Raw genomic sequence first — 25,784 nt, 5'->3', positions numbered from 1 at the left:
AAGGTCCAGGTGGCCAGCATGGAACGAGGTCAGCCGGCACAGTAGGCGGCATCATCAATATTGCCTACGTGTGGTTTGTCAGTAGAAGAAACGCATTGCCCTCCCCCTTTGTACCATGTGATACAAACAGTCATTCAGAGCTCGCCCTACGCAACTTGCACTAAACGCAATGGTTGGTAACTAGCCTCTGGTTCTAGGGTTTGGCCGACCTAGTTCAACACAGCAGAGGTTACATCACGAAAGTCGGCCCTTGACAGACAGGTGACATACACAGAGAGAGAAAGTGGCAAACTTGCGAACTGCCTACTACCATATTGGCATGACATACATAATATCTGCGTGCTTCTAACGAGATATCCATCCACAGAGTGACTCGACGGAATTATAAAGCTACTTGCTACCTATTAGCGAGCTAACGTGCTGGTGGGGAAAACAATCTGCCAATTGGTCCTATCTCGGACAAAACTAGTAAGTGACATTACTTGTGAAACTCGTTAAAAGTTCGCCATCAGTATTTGCTCATTTTTCATATATGGAACTTTGCATTGGATTTGCCAGCGTTGAGAATTATGTGACATAATGGTTTGATGATGTTTTGTAACCTATAGCTGCGCCTGCTAATGTTAGCCATTTTGTAAGGTTAGCCAGTGGTTTTCCATTCGACTTTTCTCACTGTCGTCCATAGGCTGGGATTACCTAAAGCTAACAGATCTCCCCCTCCCACTTGTTGAGTTTGGAGGAATAGACTTGATGAGTTTGCACTGAATTTGTCAAGTTGCGTGTCGTTTATGATACTGCCAGCCTGCACAAACAACGCACAAATCCATAGCTCTAGCGTCATAATGTGCTTTTGAAATTTCCCCCAGACCTTGACATAAGATGTCCTGCTGCACATGCACAGCTGCTGCGAGGGTACTATTTCACACAGCACAGAAAGGTATGTACGCAACTGTTTTCCTAAAATGATATTAATGCTAATGATACTGAAATTATATATGCAAAACTGGGATATCATGGATTGCCCTCTTGTTTTCCGTCTGATGAAGTTGCATTAGCCTATTACGTCACTTCTTGACAATATCAAAAACTTCTGGAAGACTTGTATTGTTACCTGTTTTTGTTTTGTCATAACTAAGATACGAACACTGCTTACCACTTAACGCTTTTCTTAATATACCCTCATTTCAAAGTTGTGTAATAAAGTTTCTGTGTGACATAATAAGGTCAGGGGGGTGTTGTGAAATGACTCCAATGGAGCGAGATCTTCTTATAACACCCCCAGCCAATGCCTTTCGATTGAGCAGGCTTTCTGTCAAGGTATCCTTATGTGAATAGCTATGGTAATCTAAATGTGCAAAACCCACAATTTACTTATTTTTACAGTTAAAAGACCCAAAACAACACGAAGAAAGTAAAATTAACATGTCCCTAAGTTGTACAGGATGGCATGCTAGGTTGTACACCTGTCCTTTTAAAAGCCCTAAAGCCTGAAATTTGTCATCGTGACACAGCACACAAGTGAACACTGCACACAACAAAATTGCATTTATGCCTCACCCATGCAAGGAGGCAGGCCTTCCATATATAGCATATGGCACAGCTGTGCGTTTTTGTCTCTGCCTCTTTCTGTTGATGCTGATTGATATCTTGTTTCGTATGTGCTTTGACTATATGGCTATAATCACTGGTTGGGTTTTTGCCTTCAAATGACCCTGTTTGAAGGTGTCAAATTTTATGTTTAGTAGTACAAATATTTTTGTGTTCTACACTGAATTTCAATAACTGCACCTGCAGAGATGAATGGAGTTTGAAATGTACTCTATTCCTCAAACTGTAAAAAGTACATTTTAAGCCATAGCTCATAATCATCTAACATGGGAAATACTGTACTTCAGGCATGGCCACGGACTGTTGACATCTCCAGATACAACGTGATCATAATTGTTTATGTAATCTAGTCGTCTCTAGTTGTTAACATGCTGTACGCAAAGTCAAACAAAAGCTGAAGAATGTAACTTAAACCCTATGGTGAATTACCGTAGATGGCACAAGAGTGAACACCACAGACACTCTTGGTTTAGGTCAAGTACACCGTGTTCCTGAGAAGTAGTCTTCGTCTTCTCTTGTAATAAAGCAGCCGAATGATATAAATTCTGTTTTAACCTCTTGCAGCTTTAATACCTGAATTTGTATAATTTTTCCTGAAAAGTAGTCTTGGTGTAAGGAGTTTTTCTCTTGTCAAAAAGAAAACACGCACATCCGTCTCCAAAAAAATGGGTGCTGGACTAGCAAAAATACCATGAAAAATGAAAGAAAAGTCTGCGACACCAAGCTCCCGTTTCTCTTATTTAATGTGACGTTTCGGGCAGCATGCCCTTCATCAGACATCAGTTCTTCTCTTGTTATAAAGCAGACGAATAATGTAAATTGTATTTGACCATATTTCAGCTTTAATATCAGAATTTATAAAATAAGATGAGACAAATAAAAACGTAACTGTCCGTTATAGCTGTGTCACAGAAAATGGTCTTTTGGCGTGGCTCCAGTCACCATCACACAGACTTTAAATAAAGACTTTTCATTTTTCAGTCCCATGCACGTACTGTACCATTTCATGTAGCCCCTTTGAGGACTGTGATGTTGCAATATCTCGTGTTATGTATTCTGCATAACTATGGTGTTTTGGCATCCTCATGTGTGCAGTTTTGAGTAAGTGGAACTCTAAATGGTCTCTTGCAGCGGGACTCTCCAGCACGCGGCTGCAGCTGTATGCGCTGAGCAGGCCGGCGTCTCGGGAACTCCACCTACCTCCCCACGTGCGCGTCAGGTCCTTTTCCGAAACAGTTGTGTGTTACGCATCAAAAGATGGCACAACCAAGGATGGCTCAAGTGATGGGGGAAAGGTTCGTGTTTCTGTCTCGTCATCACATGTATCCACATTACATGTCTTGTCTATTTGAGCCATCCATACAATATGTCTTGTCTGCCTTTCTGTATGTCCAGGGTGGGTGGTGGAGCTAAGGACCCAGTAAAGGTATTTATTGGCTCTTTTCCACTGACTGTTTTCTGGTAGGCCTACGGCACAACTCGGCCTCCATTTTTTTGCGTTTCTATTGAGCTGTGTCGTGCCCAATTGAAAAGCAAAAAGTGTCAGCCGAGTCGCGCTGTGTCAAGCTGTATGCCTTTCAGAAAACTGGCAGTGGAAAAGAGCCTTATGGCGTTACTTTGATTCTCAAATTCCACCTGCCGTTTTCTTCACCTGCAGAAAAGCATAACCGAGGGGGGTAAAAGGCTGTCCGGCTCGGGCGGTACTGGCAAAGGAGGCAATCAGCTGCGATGCCCAAAATGTGGAGATCCCTGCACTCATGTGGAGACCTTTGTTTGTAAGTCACTCTGACGTTTCTGTATATATTAATTATTACATTGCAAAGTGGCAACAAAAAACGAAAACTATGTGCCACGGACAATAAAGGAGGGAGGGGAAGCTGTTTCCTGGTGCTGTTATTGTCCTGGAGGTGTATTCCTTCAAAACAGGACCCCGTTTCTTGAAAGCATAGTTGCTAACCAGTTAGCAACTTACTAAATTTCCAATTTGAAATTACATTGCAACCAAGTAGGTGGCTAACTTGGTTAGCAACGACGTTGTCGAGAAACTCACCCCAGGTTTGGTCACTGTATTGAGTTTATTAACATTGGGCTGAGGGTGAACCTTCTGATGATTCTGCTTCATAGCCCCATAATGAAGTCAAGCATATGCAATTCATCATCTACTATGAAGTTGCATTCTCTTGGTCTGTTGGTAAACCACATACTTGAAATGCTCATCAAGAGAGGTGACCACCACAACTGTCAAATGATAGCCAAAATGATAACGATGTCTGTATTGCCATTGTCATTCACCACTAATGTGTCATAGTAAAAGGAATAACACCAACAATGTTAATTAATAATAAGCTAAAGTAACTCCTGTTTGGTTCCGTGATGGACAGTTGGTTTCCACCATGCTATTCATCATAATTACAGCATATTTTTTGGCTAAATGGATTTTGTTCTTTTCCTTCTCTCGTCAGCTTCAACACGGTTTGTAAAATGTGAAAAATGCCACCACTTCTTTGTGGTGCTCTCGGAGACCGACTCCAAGAAAGGTCTGAACAAGGAGGCAGAGTCTGCTGCTGAGGCTGTTAAGCTGGCCTTTGCACAGAAACCCCCGCCTCCCCCCAAGAAGGTAAGCTGTGGACTCACTCACACATTCAGAATCACGCTCAGGTTTATTGGCCAAACGCATTTGTGTGAATGCAAGGGATGTACCACTTCATTCACGTTTTATTATTTCCTCCGCCAATGTTTTTGGCTAAGGTTTTTGCATGCATGTGCTTTTTTGTTGGTTTGGAAAATATTTGTAAATATTTGCTGGTTTGGAAAAACAAAAAAAATGTGTTTGTTGGGCTGTTGTGTTTGTTAGTGCGGAGCTGAGCTGTCTTGGCGGAGGTGCACCCTCCATGAGTGCTTGTTTTAGGATGTTAAATTTGCACAGGATTTATCGATCTAATTTCATCACAGAAGCTTTCTTTCTTTCTTATTTCTTCTTAATTGTTCCTGAAGGTCCATATCCCAATGTGTCCAACCTAGATACAGTTCAGTCACAGGGCTCATCACCTCAACCATCTATCACAGCTCAGTTTTCTACATTTCTTGTTCATTTTCCACCAGATCTATGCCTACCTGGATAAGTATGTAGTTGGCCAGTCGTATGCCAAGAAGGTGCTGGCGGTGGCTGTGTACAACCACTACAAGAGGATCTACAACAACATCCCGGCGGGCGGCCGGCAGCAGGTGGAGGTGGAGAAACAGAACTCCCTCACTCCCCGGGGTGAGTAGAGCTAGCAGTAGCACGCTGTTTCACATGTAAACACACCTGCGCTGACAGAGGTGGACATCCCAGCCCGTCAAAGTAAACATATTCTCTGACCCGACTAGCTCTAGCTCATGCATTGATGATTAGTGGAGCACAATCATAATATTTGAGGCTAGATTTGTTAGTTAGTTAAAGAGCACAAGCAGAAGAATTTGTTTTCCCTTTCTGGTTTGTCCATCTCTAGTTACGACATTGTTGTTGGCCTGTTTTATGCTCTTCTTGAAGCAGTTTATCTGGTGTGAAATGAACTTGCGGTGGATTTCAGCAGAAGTGAGCCTGAATATTTGTTGGGGATCGACATGTTGGGGGAGTCTTAATCGTTATTGTTTTGTGTAATTGGCATCATTTAAGAAAACCCTTCAAAAATGCTGGATGTTGCCCCACATATCATTGGCAACTTGCATCCAAACTGTAAAGTTTAAAGTTTATTGAAAAGAAAATGCCTTGTACAAATAATACTTTGGGGGTAATATTACAGTCTTTTTTTGCTCCACAATGGAACTTCCAACCCCTTAAGTTGCAATACACCCCAAGGTCTTCAGTCACACCAGAATGATCCTAGGCAGCTGTTAAGCTTCCCCACATGTTCACGTGCTAAAATGTGATTGGTCTGTAGCGTTTGGCATTTGTCCAACATGGTAATGCCAGGTAGCCCCTGTTAACTGTGTAAAGGCATTTAGCTTATTAATGAGCACTTGCACCCACCTGTTCGGCCTGCTCTGATCTCACATTGGTTGTTGATGGGTTTTTGGTGTCCATCTGTAGCCCCCACTAGTCATGATAAAGATAACTCTCATCCTCTCTCTGTAGAGCTAGAGATAAGAAGACGGGAGGATGAATACAGGTTCACAAGTAAGTGTTACGCTAATTACACCACACATACCTTGTTTTCTTTTCATATCCCTTGTATTCTTGTTTATACTTCACATTTTTAATAGTCATTAGTCTGTTGACCATTCCCATTTCAGTTTTCCATCCTATTTTCGTTTCCCTCCCGACCGTTGGTGTCCCATTTCAATACCAGTCTTATTTTGATTCTCTTTTGTCGTTATATTACAAATGCCAAATATTACAGACATCGAGAATGTACAGTCTCAAATACAGTTTGAGTTCAAATGATTTCAGGATTGCATGCAGTGTGGCAAGATTCCAATGTTCTCTGTCAAGTATTTTTAAGTCAACAAAACATGATTATTACACAAATATTACAGCTATATCTGCAAGCATGTACTTTGGCAAACATGGGCACAAAGTTCAGATGATATACTGCGATGTTTCAGGTAAATGCTGAGCTAAATGGCCCTGGGCAATAGTAGGATTGAAAGTTTTGCTCTTGTATTCCTGTGTGAGTTTTCATTGATTTTTAAGGTGTTTTACGTGAGCAATTTCCGTATATAAAGGAGACAATCCGCACACTTCGGGTCTTTTTTTGTGCAAAGAAGCTTTACTTGACTTGCAAGCTTTCGGTCCTTAGACCTTCATCAGGCAGAAGGATGGTGTGTGTGGGGATTGTGTGTGCGGATTGTCTCCTTTTTTATATAGAAATTTCAACTGAATCCTGCACCTTTTAAACAGATGAGCGGTGTCCTATCACAACTGAAGTGAGCAATTTAAAAACTACTGCATAGTCCAAAACAGTTAATAATTATTATTTTTTTAATCATTAAAATATAAGTAGAATATTTTCACACGTCTACTGTGAACTGTTTCCCAGGGTTTTAAATGTGCTTAAATGTAAAGCAAGATCCATATTAGATACGGATTTGTCTTCTGGAGACTTGACCTAATGTCTGCACCTCTGGATCTGGGGCGGTACAGAAAGAAGGACGTCGTGTCGTAGGGGGTAAACTATCACTTCACATAGGAAAGGTAAAGTGACAGGGCCACTCATGTTCTCATGTTCTGACCTACTGAACGTATGGAAACTTACACGTCTCCCAGTGACCTAGATAGAGCAGTCTGGAGTTGAGGCGTCTGTCTTCCACCTGGTAGCTCTCCCATGGAGCACTCTCTCTCGCTCTGGCACTCTCTCTTTCTCTCTCTCTCTCTCTCTCTCTCTCGCTCTCTCGCTCTTTATCTCTCTCTCTCTCGCTCTTTATCTCTCTCTCTCCCGCTCTTGCGCTCTCTCTCTCTCTCTCCCGCTCTCTCTCGCTCTCTCCCTCCCGCTCTCTATCGCTCTCTCTTGCTTTCTCTCTCGCTCTCGCTCTCGCTCTCTCTCTCGATCTCTCTTGTTGGGGGGCGGGGGGGTGTATATATAAAACTTGGACTTGGACCCAGTGGACTCCATACGTTGTGACTCCCTGGCAACTCGGCCGACAGTAGAAAACTAAATTAGGTTGCCCTCATGACATAATAGCAGACAGACACACCACATTGCATCAGAGTCCTTCTAACGACTGTTATTCGATGCATCTGAAAGAAGCTGGAGCTGCACTTTATGCTATGGCCACTGTTATGTATCTACGTAATGACGTACAGTGTCGTTATGTAAATGGCAATATGTAACAAATGTGCTTGCACGTTAGGGTTAAGGGTAAGTGTTTCGGATGTTCTGAGCATGTGTACAGTACATTGTTGATGGAACACCCTAAAGTAGCAATAAGCTGAATCTATAACCAATCAAATTACAGTATGTCGATACACTTCTCTCAGTTTCTTCCAATAGCAAGTCTTGAAAATACTGAAAACGTGCACTTGCCTAAAAAATTGCAAGGTTTTTCTTATGCAAATGTTGTTAGGCCTTATTAATATGCACATAATTAATGCACATAATAAATGTCATGGAAAGACTTAGTCTGACGTGCCTAAATCCTACCCATATGGCGCGAAGCTCTCTGTGCATATGCAAGCTGAGGAATGTGTTGTGGAGTGTTTTGCTGAGCCCATGTGGAACAGTGCACTTGTGTTGCTGGGAAGATAGCCAGCTGATTAGTGAATTTTATCAGCTGTGCTGTAATGACGACCTGACCTACTTCTAGAGTGGCATAGCGATGGACCTAATGACATCAATGAACCCAGAAATATTCTGACAAGGCAGGTGTTTCGCAACGGTGTGTAGGGTTTGTGTTTTACCGTAATACTTGAGAGATATTTATCAGCGATTATTTGTTCATAGTTGGACTTTAAACATAGCCTAAAAATCTAGACGCCCCTAGCGAGCGCAGGGGTTTGGCTCGCCAGGCTACTTTAAACAGGCTTTTTGAACTGAAACGGGGAGGGGAAAAAAAAGTCACGCAATGTCGTCGTTCCAATAATGTCTTAGATGAGGCCCTTTCAGTTGCCACACACACACACACACACACACACACACACACACACACACACACACACACACACACACACACACACACACACACACACACACACACACACACACAGAAGTTAATGCAGTTACTCCCAAGAGATGTCAGCGTGGCACCTTTTATTATGGGAGTCTGTTCTAACTAAATCTTCACCCGCGGTCATTATGTTTGTGCTCACAACCAACTCAAAATCGGATCAGACCAGATCCAGTCTGTAGCTGTGATGTATTAAAGTCTTGTTTTAATCATAAAAGACTGATCTAATTGGTGGGCCTGTGGCCAGTTTAATCGGCACCCTGTTCCGTTCCTCCTTACATTGTTCCTCTCTGCATACCTATGGCTTGATTTGTCTCCACTATTGTGGGTTACTTTGGATAAAAATATGGCTGGTAAGTGTGATGTAATGCAACGGTAAACTTGGCATAAAGTCAAAAGCACACGCACACCACCCTAGTGAGGGGTCTGTCCACCACAGTGATGTGGTGTAACATTTAATTCCTCCCCTAACGTACTTGAGTGTTTGTAATGTGTTGACTCTCTCCTCTCCCAGAGCTGCTTCAGATCGCGGGCATCAGTCCCCATGGCAACGCGCTGGGCGCCTCGGTGCAGCAGCAGGCCGCTCAGCAGGGTCCCCAGGAGAAGAGGGGCGGCGAGGTGCTCGACTCTGCACACGCCGACATCAAGCTGGAGAAGAGCAACATCGTACTGCTCGGACCCACCGGCTCAGGTCAGTGGAGACTTTGAGATGGATAGATACACTTTTCAGACATAGACTTCAAACTGCTCGGCCCCACCCAGTCTGGTGAATAGGGGGTTTTGCTAGATAGATACATACAGTGTACACACACAGATTTCCAGTGGTGGTTTCCACATACTTTCCTCACACTTCCACATGCCTTTGCAAATGGGAAATTCCATAACTTGGAGTACAATGGCTTGCTATACAGTTCCTGGAATTTCAATTTTGACTTGTAGAGCCCTGCTGATGAAGTTGATCAAATGTTTTGTTGAAAGGGGGATTGGCAGATAGAAACCTGCTTAAAGTTACAGACGAACAAACTTCTCATTTTTGTTGATTTAAGCTGCCTACGCTGTTCTCTACTATTGATGGTCATTGATAAACAGTTGCTCTGACAACATACCAATGCAACGGTGTGACTCCATCCAAGTCCCTTGTCATCATTACCTTGTTATGAACGGCCCGGTCTTATCTGCAGGTAAAACTCTGCTGGCCCAGACGCTGGCCAAATGCCTGGACGTGCCCTTTGCCATCTGCGACTGCACAACTCTGACTCAGGCCGGCTACGTGGGCGAGGACATCGAGTCGGTCATCGCCAAGCTGCTGCAGGATGCCAACTACTCTGTGGACAAAGCCCAGCAAGGTAAACACCAGTGGCAAGAGAGACAATGACAAAGTGCTTTTAAGGGTTTTTTTTTTACATTTTACATTAACATGTCCTTACCTCCAGTCCAACGTCTGCCTTTTTTGTCCATTTTGGGGTGATTTGAGTGTACTGTCCTCCCTTTGTTTTCTTAAAGATATTTTTTTAGGGCTTTTGTACCTTTTATTTGTGAGGGGACAGTGATAGAGGGACAGGAACGAGTGGGGAGAGGGAGATTGGGAAGGATCGGCAAATGACCCTGGCCGGAATCGAACCCGGGTCACTGGTGTAGTATCCCAGTGCCCTACCCGTTAGGCCACGGTATGGCTGTACCCCCTTTGTTTTAAACTATGGCAACAGTGAGTGTTTCATGCATACTGTAATATGAACCATGCATACTCTTGTTCAGCTATGAATTGAAGAATTATCGCTAGATTATGTAAATTCATCATGGCTTCAAACAAAAAAAAGTGTATGTCCTGTGTATTTTCCTTCATCTGTGCACACAACACAGGTGATTTGACTTCTTAGCTGATTAAGGTGCCCGATAATTAGTTTGTTCATTAGGGTCAGCTGGCTGCTGGCTTACACAGCCAGGGTTTTCACATGTACTGTGCTTATCATGGAGGTAGTATAAGAACTGGAGAGAGTGAATAAGTCCCTCCTCCAGTCATTTCAATGGGAAATGCTAGGCTAGTGAATTCAGCCAAAATTGAACAAATTTTTCAGCTTCAAAGATGGAGTCGTTTCCACCACCAGTTTACTCAGCCAATTACGTGCCACGTTAATGACTGACTTACGATTGACCAGAAAGATATATGGAAGACGGGCATTGGATGCATGGAGGTGCCCAACCACACACCTGTATAGGTATGTGTGCCCAACACTAAACTCGCGCACCCACCAATCGCGTCCACCCTCTTTGAGCGAAGTGGTGGTGGAATTGCGACGAGGAAGTCCCTTGCTAATCGGCGAAGCTAATCAGCCAAATCCTGACGCCCTGGTGCTTATCATCTTAGATCATATCATTCTCTCTCTCTCTCTCTCTCTCTCTCTCTCTCTCTCTCTCTCTCTCTCTCTCTCTCTCTCTCTCTCTCTTTCACTCACTCATAAACACACACACACCTCATATCATACATCATCTGTCACACAATGTTCCACACATTATCTTTCATTCACACCTCTATTTTGGCGGTAACTCTGAACTCTGCTGTGGGTTCATGGGAGGGTTTTTCTAAGTCATGAAGTCCCATTCAATTTTAGCTGACGATACAACCATGTAAGCAGTGTCACTGGACAATGTTCATAACTGAGGAATATTTCCACTTAAGAGTCTGACGATGCATGTGGCGTCAAGGCGTCAGTTTATAATTCACCTGTAAATAATAGAAAAAAAGAAAAAAATAGACATCCATGCTGCACCAGTTTCCTTTTCTGATTTATGTCCACTTTGCCTTTGATTCATTGCAACACACATTACTATCAGAAAACCCTTAAAACCTTAATCGGTAGCACTTGGCACCAGTGTCACACATGACATGGTAGTGTGAAAACAGTGTCATGCCACAGCCACGGCCAAGTCATTGGCATACTGTCAATGTCAAACGTTTTATGGTCATAAGAAGTTGACATTGTTTGGGCTGCCTTAACCATTACCGAATGTCACTCAATGACAACAGTCATGAAAGTTAATGAGAGTGACAATGTTAATGACACGTCCATGACTGTGTCAAGACTCGAATTACATTTTTACCCCTCAATCGCTTACTTGGCTAACCGTTACGTAGTACTTAAGCCTAAGAAGCATATAAGTATTGGCAATATATCAGAAATACGTCTCACATCATTACTAAAAGCTTATATTATTTAACCTTACTTACATTTGCACTTTGCAGAAGCCTTTTATTTGCATGTGGGATAAAAAATATTTTGCATATAGGCCTATAAAATTATTGTATTTATTGTATGCTTATAACCACCACACACCTCTATTTTGGAGGTAAACTGACCTCTGCTGTGTGTTGATTCATGGAAGTATGAGATAGTCGAAGTCATGTACTCTCATAAAATCTTTAACCTCAATGGCTTACTTGGCTCTGTTATTCAATCAGAGCAGTACAGTTAGCCGTGTGTCATGTTGTTTGGCAAGAGCTGCTGAAAAGGTTGCCACACGTATCCCTATCTTGAAGCAGCAGATTCCACACATCCTCATGACTCCTGCCTCTCTCTCTCTCTCTCTCTCTCTCTCCCCCTCCCCCTCTCTCTCCCTCTTGGCAGGCATCGTCTTCCTGGACGAGGTGGACAAGATCGGCAGCGTTCCTGGGATCCACCAGCTGAGGGACGTGGGAGGCGAAGGAGTCCAGCAGGTGAGGAGGAGAGGAGAGGACAGGAGAGGAGAGGAGAGGAGAGGAGAGGAGAGGACAGGAGAGGACAGGAGAGGAGAGGAGAGAAGCTCAGCTGGCTCTAGAGCTGACTCTTCATTGGCTCATGGCCATTAGCCTGATTGTCATCGACTTTGAAATCTCTTCGAGACTTGGTCTGACCAAGAGCATAACAATTAGCATTTCCCAAACGGCATGGTTGACAAGCCTCCCTTGATTTGCTAATGGTTGTTTGCTTCATGACAAAGTGGGAGTTCCTGATTTTTTTTTCTTCGAGAGCTCAGAAAGTACTTGCATTGCTCTTGACTTGACTAGTAGCAACGCTGAAGGTGTTGTGTCACTAGGAGGGCACAGCCTGGTTACATGGCCATAGCCAGAGTCATGAGTAGGCAACCAACTTCTGGGAAGTCCTCAGTCACTTGAGATCTCTTGAACTTGAACGCACCCCACTAGCTCCCCCTCTTGTTAGGCTGCCACTACTGCACATGTCATGTACTCTTGTAGTTATGATAAGATTAAATAGTTTGAGGTGGATTTGAGTACTGATTATGATCTGTTCATATCCTGCACATTGTTTTCCAGTTACGTCCAATCTTGCTCGGTTTGCATTCATAAGAAAACACGCCCACATGCACATTTGTAGACAAGAGAATTCCTAGAGTCAGACTGCACACATTTTTGTTCCAGATGTCATGTTCTCTCTCTCTCTCTCTCTCTCTCTCTCTCTCTCTCTCTCTCTCTCTCTCTCTCTCTCTCTCTCTCTCTCTCTCTCTCTCTCTCTCTCTCTCTCTCTCTCTCTCTCTCCTCTACAGGGTTTGTTGAAGCTGCTGGAGGGCACGATAGTGAACGTGCCAGAGAAGAACTCCAGGAAGTTGCGTGGGGAGACGGTACAGGTGGACACCACCAACATCCTGTTTGTGGCCTCAGGAGCCTTCAACGGCCTCGACCGCATCATCAGCAGAAGGAAAAATGAAAAGGTGAAGGAGGAATCTTCAATATCGTAATGTAGTAGACACATTGTTTAATTGCTCAACTTGCACACCGGTGTTGTCCCCTCAGCAGTACCTGGTGGTTAACAGTTATGATCAATTTCAATTACAAAACACTTTAAAATTTAAGGTGACTACATGAAGAGAGCATAAAATCCCACTGTTGTCCCATTAAACTTGCTCAACTTGCACCCAACACCCCTGAGTTGTTCCTTTCGCAGTACCTGGTACCTAATAATTGTAAAACACTGAATAAAATCTAAGCTCACAACATAAGTAGACCTTACAAAATCCCACGATTGACCCATTATTCAGACATACTCATAGTGTAAGAATATTCAAATTGTACCCAAGTGTCCCAGCCGTGTCTCTTGTGGCTGAGCACTGGACTGCTATGTGGGCGACCCGGGTTCGATTCCCGGCCCGGATCATTTCCCGATCCTTCCCCGTCTCTCTCTCCCAGTCGCTTCCTGTCTACCTCTCATACTGTCCTGTCCATAACAGTCCACAAAAGACCAATAAAAAAAGAATGCTCAAATTTCCCCCAAGTAACACCCCGTGTTGTGTTTTTCCCTCTGCAGTATCTGGGTTTCGGCACGCCCTCCAACCTGGGCAAGGGGCGTCGGGCGGCAGCGGCGGCCGACCTGGCCAACACCACGGGCGGCGCCGAGCAGGACGCGGTGGCCGAGATGGAGGAGAAGGACCGGCTGCTGCGGCACGTGGAGGCCCGCGACCTCATCGAGTTCGGCATGATCCCCGAGTTTGTGGGCCGACTGCCCGTGGTGGTGCCCCTGCACAGCCTGGACGAGGACACGCTGGTGCGCATCCTCACTGAGCCCCGCAACGCCGTCGTGCCACAGTATCAGGCACTCTTCAGCATGGACAAGGTAACTATTCAAGCCCTGATTAATATGGCCACGGGTAACCAACACTGTCTTGTGATGAGAAGGTTTCAAAGTTGAGTCCCATGACATCCGTGGCTGCAGTACCATTGAGTAAGGCACATAACCCCACATTGCTCCAGGGGCTGTAACCAATACCCTGTACCTGAATATCTATCACGTTGGATAAATGTGGCATCTAAGTGCAATATAATTTCAAATAATAATAACTACGGTAGACATGGTAGGCAAGCCCTGTTTTAAGCCTGGACGAGGTAGCCAACCCCAGGCCACAAGTTAGGTACAGTATAAAATGGTCTGTGAAAGGGACTGACAAATGAAATTTGTATCCAATATTTGTCCACAGTGTGATCTGAACGTGACGCCAGACGCCCTAAGAGCTATTGCCCGACTCGCTCTGGAGAGGAAGACAGGAGCCAGAGGCCTCAGATCCATCATGGTAAACAACATCTGCCTCACATATGCCACACATGCATTAGGAGAGAGGTCTATATCACCAGTCTACAAATGTCATATTATCTTCTCATTTGGTAGCTGTTAAACTATCAAATATGTTAATCATCTATTTAATCTGTAGTTAGTTTTGTTATTAAGCATTTCTTTAGTCTGTATTTAAAATAGCTATTCTGTCATTTTATAAGGAATGTACTTGAATTATATTTATTCAACAGTTGCATTCTTTGTAAATCCTATTCAAAATTGTATAGGCAATGACTTCGTAGGAACATGTCACCAATCTGAACTTTTCACATTTCAGGAGAAACTGTTGCTGGAGCCCATGTTTGAAGTTCCCCATTCTGACATCATTACAGTGGAGCTCAACAAGGAAGTTGTTCAAGGAAAGATCGATCCACTCTACATCAGGCAAGACTCTCAAATATGCCTTTATGGACATGGGTGGATGGGAGTTGACGCTTCAAATGAAAATAGATAATCTAAGATAAAAGAGAAAATATCTAGACTTAATCGTTCAAACACAGCCACATATGGTTTGTAGGAAGCCAAGTAATTTACAGAGTAGAAATCGGAACACAACTAGGGGTGTACATAATAATTGATCTTTGATATAATTGATCTTCCTATGGCTGATAATCAAATCGTATCGTATCATGGGCCGTTCTTCAGTATTGAAAATAATCGAATTGCTGGCCCCTGCCCAGTGCCCTAGCTGTTAATTGTGCAACATAATAGAGGAAAAAAAGTAATTAGAAAAAAATTTAATTGAATCATATCGTATCGTGAACCATTCTTGAGTATCGATAATAATCGAAACGCTGCCTTATCGTATCGCCATGGAAGCTGTGATTTGCACCCCTAAACACATGTAGTTTGATACAATAAGAAAAGAAGCAGAAGTCCAGTTTAGGAATAATGTGAAGTGTTTTTTTTCCTTCTCCAGGGCGCCAGCTAAGGAGTCTGCAGAAGAGGAGTACGACTCGGGGATAGAGGAGGACAACTGGCCTAGGCAGGCAGACGCTGCCAAGAACTGAACAACCCACCCCACCCTGTCAGTCACTTACTTCCAGAACATTCAGTCAAATTAAACACAGTCAGTTGTAGTACACTGTCCTGGAGACAGGGTCTGGATATATTTTTATTTCCTGATCCTTGTCTTGCTGACCCTCAGCAGGTAGGCTTGAGGAAGATCTAATATGACTACGCTAGGTATTGAGTCCCATATTACTGGATCATTGGACTGGTATCATTGGTAAGAAAACCACCACCAACAACAGCAAACATATTGACTATACTCTGTTCAATCTTTTGGGGATTGTTGACATTTTTTTATCTGTGTAAAGATAATTTTCTTTGTGGGTATTTTGATCCTTTCCTGTCTGGTGTGGTTTTGGACAGCAGTAAAGGAAAGAAATCACTCTGAATGGGGATCATACGATGCATTGCGTACACTTGAAGGCATAGGGTAGGAAAGGAATGTTTTAACCGTAGTGTTTTCCTCTTTAAATGAGTAACATAACTACTACCATGTTCCTGTTTTTTTTTTAACTGGGGACGTATGTAATATTCCAGAATCACATCCTAATTGTGATGTTTATACTTCCCTATACCATTTTAAAAATGGTTTAATGGAATCTAAAGCTGTGCTGCTCAGTTAATTGCTGTTGTCCAGTCGATCTTGTGAGAAACATATCACCACCAAAACCAGCAAGGATATAATGAATAAATAAAATAATGGATAACTCTGTTTTTTTTTATTGATTGAGAGAGAAAAAACATGGAGTTTGTTTGAAATGTAACCGTATATAAGTCTCTGGGTTCCATCTGAGGAGCGGAATGTGTGAGTTTCGCTACACTGTTAAATGACTGCTGCGTAGAGAACCATCATCTAAGGGCAAGGAGCAGTATGGATCCATGTTGGTGTAAAGAACCAATGTCATGAGGTGAATGTTATAAAATGGCATTGTTAATGGCAGAGTATGTACTTTTTTAGTAGCTTATTTCCAGAATTTATGCTGTCCATTCACAAATACTGTCTTTTTCATGAATATTTACCACCACCATCAATTTCTAGACTTAGAAATGTACATTTTTCATACATGAAAAGGTGGTTCTTCTCCATGTCGCCATTTTTACTAGTAATGAGCATCTTTGGATGCAAAATGTAGTGTACTTGGTTCAGACCAGTTAATATGGGCTTATTACTTAGTTAATATTCATGAAAAAATGAATGTACTGAATGGGCAGAATAAATCTTGAAAATAAACAACTGATATTACATACTGGACCGTTAAGTTTGACCAATGTGAAAAGATTCATATGCTTTTTCCCTTTCATTTCATTTCATTCTTTTTTAGTTTTTAAGCTCTGCGCAGCACTTTTTGAGTGTAGATTCATAAGGAGCCTCACCAGTAACCCAACACTGTACGTGATAAGAGATTTTAACTGCATTTTGTCATGAAAAACAGCAACTCAGCAGATTAATTCATTTAAATGTGCAGTACATTATGTTTTATTTCCTCTGCTCTTTCTTGTTTTTTTGTTTTGTTTTTTTTTGTTTTTTTAATAGATCCTGCTGCTTTTTCTTCTCACTCAGAGGTCAACACAACCTATAAGCCCTTAAGTTTGAAAATGCAAAGAATTTATAGATATGATTGTTTAAATACCTAAATAAAAAATGTATATCTGTAGCCATTGTCTCTCTTTCTGTGTGACAGGAGATTTTACACTCTAATCTTACTCCATCATCCTGATACTGAAACATCACTTCAGTTATAATCTCGTATGCCAGCGATGTGGGCCAAAATCTGGAACGGAGTCACGGGTCAAACTTGAAAAAAATTATAAAAAAGAACAGGCTAAAATTGTGCATACACACACTATAAACTGATATTTAAATTTCACAGTTTCCCATTATAGTTACAATGTGCCTTCACAATTCCTACGCTATATTGCTAGGATGGTGTATGTTGGTCAACTGCAATACACATTTTAAATTATTTCGCAAGCCAAAAATAATGGCTCTGTAGGCCAGATTTGGCCCCTGTGCCTGAGTTTGACATCCTTGACTTGTGCAAAGGGTCGGGGAAATGAATGTACCAGTAGGTATTTAATTTAATTAACTCTGTGATGTAAACAAAGTACTTTAGGAAATGAAGTGCTCTAATATTAAATTCCCGGTGAATTCATATTGGTATGCACATGAAATTGCTAGAGGAGCTATTCGTGTTGTCAACATGCATCATATGAGATGCACTGTGAGAATGTGAGAAAACTGAAATTGTTGCTAAATGAAGAGGCTAATGGGCAATTTGGAGCACCTTTGTGTGGCAACTAATAATAGCTAAGTTATTAAAAGTTACTTTTTATTTTATTTTTCTCAATTCTGCATAAATGGAAGGCACTGGTGTTGTACTGGAGCTGTATTTGTAAACAGGTTTCATTAATCATGCATGAGTCACAGTGTGTAATCTGGGGATCATGGGAGCTTTGTGTCCAGTCAGACTGAGCCTGAGACATTGCACCGTCAATACAGACCATCCAGCAGACAAAACACACACACAGAGACACAACGCTGTATCCACTCTGAGTGGCAACTATCTCAACCCTGCTCAGCTTCAGTGCATTACAAAGGAACCATCACATCAGTGTTTGTAAGTATATTGTGTGCAGTGTGTGTGTGTGTGTAACTATGAATGTTTTGTGTAGAATGCTTGAAAAACTTCAAGTCAACAGTTTGATAAAAACAAGTCGTCCAGATGTTGACAGTATGTATGTTGGCATTTTAGGCCAGGGATACTGTTGGTCTATTTACACTTCATTGTGTTGACTGTGATTCAAATGTGTTGGGTTTTAGACTTTCATCTTTCTATGACACTTGAATAGTGTTATGAATAACAATGTACGCCATGTGCTCTGAACACGTGAAAGATTAGCTGGGCCCGATTATAGTAGGATAAAGCTACAACTCATGCTATGACAGTGAGGGTGAACTTTAACTCATCAGTGATGATGACAACTGTCAATCCACATTATGACGACAAACAGACGAGCTGATTGTTGTCCACTGTGCTCATCAGTGACGCAATTAGTGACCTTGGGGGAGATAATTGGTAGGGCAAGAAGAACTCCAGGTTCCCCATGATGATCAGGCCAAAATTGAAGGTGAGACAGGTTCCAAGCTCCAAATCGGGCATCCGGTTGCTTACAGCTTATCTCCTTTGACAGTAATATCACAGATTTTCTAGAAAGATGGGGCTGTGGTAATATGCAGGGGTATATTGGGACTGAGTCATCAGGGCCACATGTAGTATAGGGATGTATGTGACTGCGGGGGTCCATTGGAGCTGATTGTTCATAGGGCCCACAATTTGCTGCTACGCCCCTGGTAATATGTCTTGGCAACATGATCTCCAAAAATGTTGTGCTCCTGGACACAGATGTTAAGGGCACACAATCTGTGTTCAGGATTTTGCCAGAGAAGTGCTCTCTCTATAGGCTACTCCCACAGCTCTATGTTTCCACAGTCTTGTGTTTTCTCAGGATTTTTCTAATTTCAAATATTTTTTCTCAAAAAAACATTTCCTACTGACAGGTGTTTTGGTCTGGGCACAGCTACTTTTCTTTCATTCATTATATGAATTTGATAGCCTAGCAACCAACTGGAAAAGGTATTTCTCAAAAATATGTCTTTAATGACAGGTTAAGGTTAGGGAATGTTTTGGTCAGGGCACAACTGAAATTGCTATAACATTATTTTGTTTAGGATTAGCATTTGGTATGTATTTTCTAATGATAGAGTTACACAGTGCTGTGGTAATAGCCTATAGAAAGCACTTCCGTGTGCCCATCACGGAAAACAATTCTGTGTCCAGGAGCACGGAAAACAATTCCGTGTCCAGGAGCACGGAATTTTGGCAAAATCCGTGCTCCTGGACACGGATTTTGTGTCCTTAACATCCGTGTCCAGGAGCACTGAATTGGAGATCAGGCTGGTCTTGTAGTAGTATACTACTTCCTGGCTGACCAGCTCATTAACAGGAGGTGTTGTGTTGACAGCATGAGTAGCTTTGAGGACCTTCCCTTCAGGATACCCATGGGTGCCCTCGACAAGCCACTGGAGAAGTTCCCAGAGATCACTGCTCCAGAAGTAAACATCCCAGATTGTCTCCAGCTACTGAACGACACAAGGGTGAGATCTAATGATGGATATCATGTTTTACGTGAGCTTTTTTTAAAACATTTTTATTTCAATGGCCATGTTATGTTCATACAGTGATGTGAAGGATAAATGTGGTGTGTAAGACAAATATCTTTCAGCCTTTTACTCTACATGGGCAATTTTGATCATATCAATATTAATGACAGTTTGATTAAAAAAATATATATATTCTGCTATTATAGCATCCATATAGCATCCGACCTGTGTGTTCTCAAAGTACATGTTTTAAAGCAAAGTAGATATGGCCTGGAGATGCCCTACTGTACATGTTCCACTTGCATTTGGTCACACTGTAGTGCAATCAATGATAATGATTGGTGGGCCTTGGGACTAGACACCCCATCTCTCTAGTGACTACTATTTAGTAAATACCTGTAGGTCATCAATTTTGAAGAGAATTTCCTTTGGTTCTTTTGGTTTGGTTTGATTACGTACATCACCTTGGGCAGGACAGAACTATACAAAGGCTACATGTGTTTGGACATCAGTTCCATGGCCATTCTTATACAGTCTTACGTAGGCCTATGTGTTACAGTCTTGTGTATTCTAGTCATACTGTATAGTTTAACTGCACATTGGAGACTGGTCAAACGCAATTTCAAACTTCTATGCCAACCCTGTTACATAGATTTTTGACAATAAAATACACTTGGCTTGACTTGACTTGACATTCACCAGCACATGCACTGTGTTTGTGTTCCCACAGTACGAATTCACTCTGGAGCACTGGGTGCTGAGCCACTACTGTAGCCCGGCTTCAGAGGAGTCATCGTCAGGCAGCCCTCTTCCCTCCTGCCCTCCTCTCAGCCTCATGTTCACCAGCCCGCAGGAGAGCCGCAGGTCCAGGCTCCGTCACGGCGAGAGGTGGGAGTCGCCAGGGTCAGGGCGGCGGCCCCGTAGCCTCAGTCAGGGCGCTACCTCGGACACCAACCAGAAATACCCGCCGTCCCAGCATCACCATCAACCCCTCCTGCTTCGCCATCGCTCTGTCAAGTTCCTCATGGCCTCCGAGTGTGACGCGGGCGGGTACTCCGAAGACGACGAGAGCTCGTCCTCAGACGAGAGCGCCTCGGTTTTTGCTTACCTACCCTGCCAGTGCGGCAGCAGTAGCGAGAGACCCCGAAGTTCAGGCTGCAGACGTCAGGCCGGAGGAGGGTCCAGCAGCAACAGCAGCAACAGGCTGAAGGACGTCCAGCATCAGATCTCCTCTCCGCAGGTATCCAGGCAGGCCTCGCCGCGGAACATGGCTCGCCCCCCCCGGAGGTCCACGTCCATGGGCCAGGACATCCAGCTGGTGTTCTCTCCTCAGCGCGTGGCCAGCCCGCAGAGCCCTCGCACTCACACTCCTCACGGCCCTCCTCGGGTCTCCAAGAAAAGGAGCAGCACCCCAACCTTGGGAGGTGGGAGGAGGCACTCGCTCACCCAGCAGTCGCCCACCATGGTGAAGGCCACCTTCACTCTGGTGCCACCCAGGCCTTCCTCTGCTGGGACCGCCAGAGGTCAGAGATCCACTTCACAGGTACGCACTGAATGTGGTTGGGTTTTTAGGGGCCAAGCAGCGAAGCTGGCGAAGACCCCTTGAGAGTTAGTAGGTTTTCTCATTATTATTATTATTATTATTATTATTACGGTTCTCCCTCTGCAAGTCTATGGCAGCCCATAGAACCGTACATAGGAAAGTTATGAAAATGGCACACATATTAGGGCCAGCCTCAGCATTACCCACAGCGATTTATAGGTCCCCAGCCCCAACGCTCTAGCGCCACCAGCAGGTCAAAGTTGCAGGTACATTTCTGCCTGTACATTTTGAACCGCTGGACCAATTTTCAAAATCTGTGGTATCCCTGGAATCCTTGGGCCAAGACGAATCCAACGCACCATATGACGTCATTTTCCGCCAGGATAATTTGTGAAATTCAATAAAATCGCTACCCCTCCCTCAATTTTTGACCAATTGGTCCGGTATTTAGCATCTCTGGACTGAGCTACATATGGGATCTCAAGGAATATTGGATATCTCTTATCATTTAGCCGTGACAGCCAATCAAAATTTCCGTAAAAGTGCCAAAACAGGAAATGAGGTCATATCTCAGCAACCGTTTCTTGGGTTCGGCTAGGATTTCACACACATAGTAGTTTATCCCATGACCTTCCACAAAAAAATCTGATCCCCAGCTCAAACCCTGTAGCGCCACCAGCAGGTCAAAGTTTTTGCTACATATCTGCCTGTAGCTTTTGAAACGTACTCACAATTTTCTAAATATTACAGTACACAGTACGGTACACAGGTCATCTTCATACTATGGTGCATCCAGGTATGGATTTTCATAGTGATTGAAAAAACTATGAGCTCACAGCAGCCATTCAAAATTGTGAAGAGAATTGAGGGATTTTTTCCTCATCTCTCTGTCCTCTTTGGCTCTGGCTCCGGTGTCCTGTCGATATGAGCGACCCGTCGAGATGTGATTCTTTTCGCTACTGAGCAGGCGCACGCATGCGCACACCCTCGCGGCGGTTTTCGCGGGTGATTGCCCATCGAATTGTGAGACCGCAGTTTACGATAGGATCCCCTGAGACAGTCAACTTTAGTGACTCAATCTGTATGAAATAGCGTGGATCATCCAGCAGACACCCGTGTAGACTCAGACTTAACTTGGTTCTCCAACCCAGCAGCGCTTTTTGTAGCCTACCCTTATATCAGGCATACTACATATTCTCAATTTGGAAAATCTGCGAAATAGCTTGGCCTCGAACATTTGCTACTTTGTTGCCTAACCGTAATCGCTCACACACGCAGCCTCGAACATTGTAACATCGATCAGAAAATAGGCCTACTATTTATGTTGAGAGGCGTTCTCATTGCAAAATGGAAAAAAATCGCCACCTCTGATTGAGCTGTCAAAATGTTCCCTCCACCCTTTTCACTCAAGAATTTGAATCGACTGCATTGTAAAATGCCTGAACATGATAATAAGAAATGCACTGGTGGGGATGTTTAGAAAATGATCCCGGTCATTAAAAGAGGTGTTGGCCATAAATTGACAGACATCTGCCAAAACAAAGCCTCTATCTGCTTACGCTATCTGCTATCTGGGAATCTCTAACCGCGCTTGTTTATCCCCATAGCACATCATTTCATATGGCGTTGCCTTGCGAGCCCACGTCGCATTGAAACCAAACTAACAGCAAATGGCTGCATTAAACAACCCGTAACCAGGCCCTGATCCCAAACACTTTCTCCAGTATTTGCGCAAACTCAACTCACTCTTTCATATGGCACGTTTCTTAACTTGCTCAAACGAGAGGCTCACGGTTTTTTAGTGGTCAGCAGCCGCACGTTCTTATTAAACTCCGCACGAACGATTGCACACCCCTGTCCGTGAAATAAACAAAGTAATGGTTATTAAAACAGTCCTACTTGGACCGATTGAAACGCCTTCCGCGGAAAATCAAGGTCGCTCATTTAGATGAGGCATCGCAAATCGATAGAACACCACTATCGAATAGGGCGACCGGTCGCTCATCTCGACGAGGCAACACATCTCGACAGAACACCGGCAAGTCTGAGCACGTTCACACACTCACAGGCACAGCAGGGGCTCTGGAGACACGCGCGAGACACAAGCTTGTGTGTGTGCGTGTGTGTGTGTGTGTGTGTGTGTGTGTGTGTGTGTGTGTGTGTGTGTGTGTGTGCGTAGTTCAACTATTGCTCTACAGCTGTCAACCACACACACACAGCCACACGGTTATCATGATCACCTTCCCCTCCAAGGAATGCACACCAACATGAGTGAGATTTGGACCAAAGGGGGCGCTGCAGTTCTTTATGTTGCAGTGGCGACTTGGGCAGGTTTACTGCTTGGACCCGCATTGCTGCTTGCAGCTTTATTCTTTCTTTTCTTTTTTTAAGTATTTTTTGGGGGGGCTTTTTGGGCTTTATTATTACAGGACACTGTGAGAGTAGACAGGAAATGACTGGAAGAGAGACGGGGCAAGGTCGGGAAATGACCCCGGCCAGACTCGAACCGGGGTCCCCGTGGGCAATGTAAGCCCAAATGTGGGGGGCTTAGCGCGCTCTGCAACAGCACCCCCCATGGTTGGGTTTTCTTTGCAGTGCAGTTCCATTCTAATGCAAAGGGGAGAAGAGCTTCCAGGTTTTGCTGACAGGTTTGGCTGGGTCTGGGACAGGTGACGCGTTTGACCGTTGACCTCCCTGCCTTCCCATCAGGCTTTGAGTCCAGGCCTGATCTACACAAAAGAGACCATCTCCTTAGCATTTCAGTTAGTTTGCCTCCAGCTATTTTTAGTCTTGAGGAAGGGCCGTGTTGGCCCAGAACGTCACTACAATAAAAATGGATTTAAAGGGAGCTAATCAGTGTGGGGTTCATCTTTGCCTTATCTTGAACTATACGGTTTGACCCTGCACACCTATACAATGGCTGTGCATGAGATCTGACTGTGAATAATGACAGATTATGATTTCTTTTTAGAGGAATCAGCGATGCAAAACATCACATGGCCGCAGCTCGGGGCCGGACTCGTCAGCAGAGCTGATGTCTGCCCTGAGTCAGGACGAGAAGGAGTTGCTGGACGCGGTGACTGAGCGGGGCTATTCGCTACGCACGGCCATCATCGCCATGCAGAGAACTGGCCTTCGCAAGCCAGAGCAGGTCAGGACCGTGTTAGACTATTACGCAGTGATGTTGAGTGGCAACTCTAGCTGCAGTGTACTGTAACACAAGTTTGTTCAGTGCAGTCATAGTGTATACCACCAAGATGATACTTACCAGTTTGGATTTGGGATGATATACAATACAATACAATACAATACAACATGTATTTCTATAGTGCAGTATCACAACTATGAAGTTGACTCAAAGCTCTTTCAAATACATACAGTGTACAACAAATGCCCAGGCCGAATTCTTCACCCAGGCCAGCCCTGCACACACACACACACACACATTCCCACACCAATATGTTGCACTGCACTGCAGCCTCTGGATCATCACTGCTGACTGCCTTTTTTGTAGCTATTCACTCAAACTAATTATTGTAGTAAGGTTGTTGTGGTTATGGGCATTTAACACTGTAATTAACTTTTCTTCTAGATTCTGAGGTACCTAGTGGCCTGCAAACGCCTGTGTGGCATGGGGTACGAACAGAACCACGTGGAGGAGGCCTTGGAGATGTTTGAAAACAGTGAAACCAAGGTGACATGAAGTGGAAAGTTGACATCAGAAAGTCAGAAAATAATACTGCATCATTTGTGTTGAGTGCAAAAGCAGGTTGAATACAACTGGGATTTTTTTTATCTTGAGGTCAACGCTACAGCATATTTTAAGGTGTTTTGTGTCTTTATTGGTGATAGGGCAGTTGAGAGTATGTCACGAAGAGAGAGGGGGAGAGAGATGGCGGCAGAATGGAACCTGGGTCACCATGGGCATGCAAGCCCATTTTTAGGGGGTTCAACACGCTGCACCACAGCATCTCCTACATACATTTTGTTTATACTGGTACCACAATGTGTGACCCTCAATTCCCAAGTCCTTCAGGTCACAGCTGTCTCACAAAGATCCCACAGCTGGATAACAAAATCCTGCAGAAAGCTGTTTTAACGTGACCATTCTTTTTTTTCCCGTTTGTTTATGTTTTGGTACCCTCTCCAGGCAACAGAGTTCTTGCGACTCCTAACCCAGTTCAGGGAGATGGGCTTCCAGCAGAACGCTATCAAGGAGGTTCTCCTGGTGCACGGCAACCACCGGGAGAGGGCCCTAGAGGAGCTCATGATGGGCACCTAGTAGGAGCAGAGCGCCCCCCACAGGACATCAGTATCTCTACCAGTGGTTCCCAAACTTTTGGGACGCCTTTTGGGACCTAAAGCTATTTTCGCATTCCTACATATTGCAAATACTGTTACTAACCAATTTGTGGAATGGCTATATCACATGAAATCAGACATATTCAAGGTTTTTTTTTAAATAATGCAAATCCCCTTCTCTCTGCTCTGCGATCCCCGATAGGGGTCAGGACTCCCAGTTTTGGAACCACTTTTACAGATCTCTGCAACATGTTCTTCACCTACAATGTACAGTATAGTACAGGACAGCACAGTATGGCTTCCTACACGTCATCTTAACCTCTCAGATTCAGATCTTACATCTTTAGAAGACACACCTTCTACAACCCCCTTTCAGCAATGGTTAAACATCAACATACTGTAGGCAGGGCTGTAG

General features: G+C 43.8%; 2 protein-coding genes across 4 annotated transcripts; both read left to right on the top strand.

Annotated features, from left to right (window-relative positions):
* The first annotated feature begins 151 nt into the window (after nucleotides 1-151).
* Nucleotides 152-15,445, top strand: clpxb (caseinolytic mitochondrial matrix peptidase chaperone subunit Xb). Of its 3 annotated transcripts, XM_063197030.1 has the most exons (16): nucleotides 155-261; nucleotides 368-468; nucleotides 867-937; nucleotides 2,740-2,903; nucleotides 3,266-3,383; nucleotides 4,071-4,225; nucleotides 4,711-4,870; nucleotides 5,726-5,767; nucleotides 8,768-8,944; nucleotides 9,435-9,599; nucleotides 11,877-11,965; nucleotides 12,793-12,957; nucleotides 13,551-13,856; nucleotides 14,218-14,310; nucleotides 14,629-14,735; nucleotides 15,271-15,445. In XM_063197030.1, exons 3-16 carry the CDS (start codon nucleotides 880-882, stop codon nucleotides 15,359-15,361), a joined length of 1,890 nt encoding a protein of 629 aa, XP_063053100.1. In that variant the 5' UTR covers nucleotides 155-261; nucleotides 368-468; nucleotides 867-879; the 3' UTR covers nucleotides 15,362-15,445. The 3 variants fall into 3 exon arrangements, with proteins under 3 accessions (XP_063053101.1, XP_063053099.1, XP_063053100.1); XM_063197029.1 differs by having other exon boundaries at nucleotides 153-468; XM_063197031.1 differs by lacking the exon at nucleotides 5,726-5,767 and having other exon boundaries at nucleotides 152-468.
* Nucleotides 15,446-19,386: 3,941 nt separating this feature from the next.
* Nucleotides 19,387-25,757, top strand: LOC134448029 (ubiquitin-associated protein 1-like). The gene is made up of 5 exons (XM_063197787.1): nucleotides 19,387-19,518; nucleotides 20,255-21,067; nucleotides 24,039-24,218; nucleotides 24,660-24,761; nucleotides 25,218-25,757. Exons 1-5 carry the CDS (start codon nucleotides 19,387-19,389, stop codon nucleotides 25,347-25,349), a joined length of 1,359 nt encoding a protein of 452 aa, XP_063053857.1. The 3' UTR covers nucleotides 25,350-25,757.
* The last annotated feature ends 27 nt before the right edge of the window (nucleotides 25,758-25,784 follow it).

This window comes from Engraulis encrasicolus, chromosome 4, assembly GCF_034702125.1.
Source record: "Engraulis encrasicolus isolate BLACKSEA-1 chromosome 4, IST_EnEncr_1.0, whole genome shotgun sequence".
Lineage (NCBI taxonomy): Eukaryota > Metazoa > Chordata > Actinopteri > Clupeiformes > Engraulidae > Engraulis > Engraulis encrasicolus.
The sequence above is the reverse complement of the archived record's forward strand: the minus strand, read 5'-3'. Positions and strand labels throughout refer to the sequence as shown.

Coding starts and splice junctions, on each gene's coding strand:
- clpxb (XM_063197029.1), top strand. CDS start 880: ATGTCCTGCTGCACATGCACAGCTGCTGCGAGGGTACTATTTCACACA. Junction 4,226..4,710: donor CCCCGCCTCCCCCCAAGAAG/GTAAGCTGTGGA, acceptor ATTTTCCACCAG/ATCTATGCCTACCTGGATAA. Junction 13,857..14,217: donor CACTCTTCAGCATGGACAAG/GTAACTATTCAA, acceptor ATTTGTCCACAG/TGTGATCTGAACGTGACGCC.
- LOC134448029 (XM_063197787.1), top strand. CDS start 19,387: ATGAGTAGCTTTGAGGACCTTCCCTTCAGGATACCCATGGGTGCCCTC. Junction 19,519..20,254: donor AGCTACTGAACGACACAAGG/GTGAGATCTAAT, acceptor GTGTTCCCACAG/TACGAATTCACTCTGGAGCA. Junction 24,219..24,659: donor GCCTTCGCAAGCCAGAGCAG/GTCAGGACCGTG, acceptor CTTTTCTTCTAG/ATTCTGAGGTACCTAGTGGC.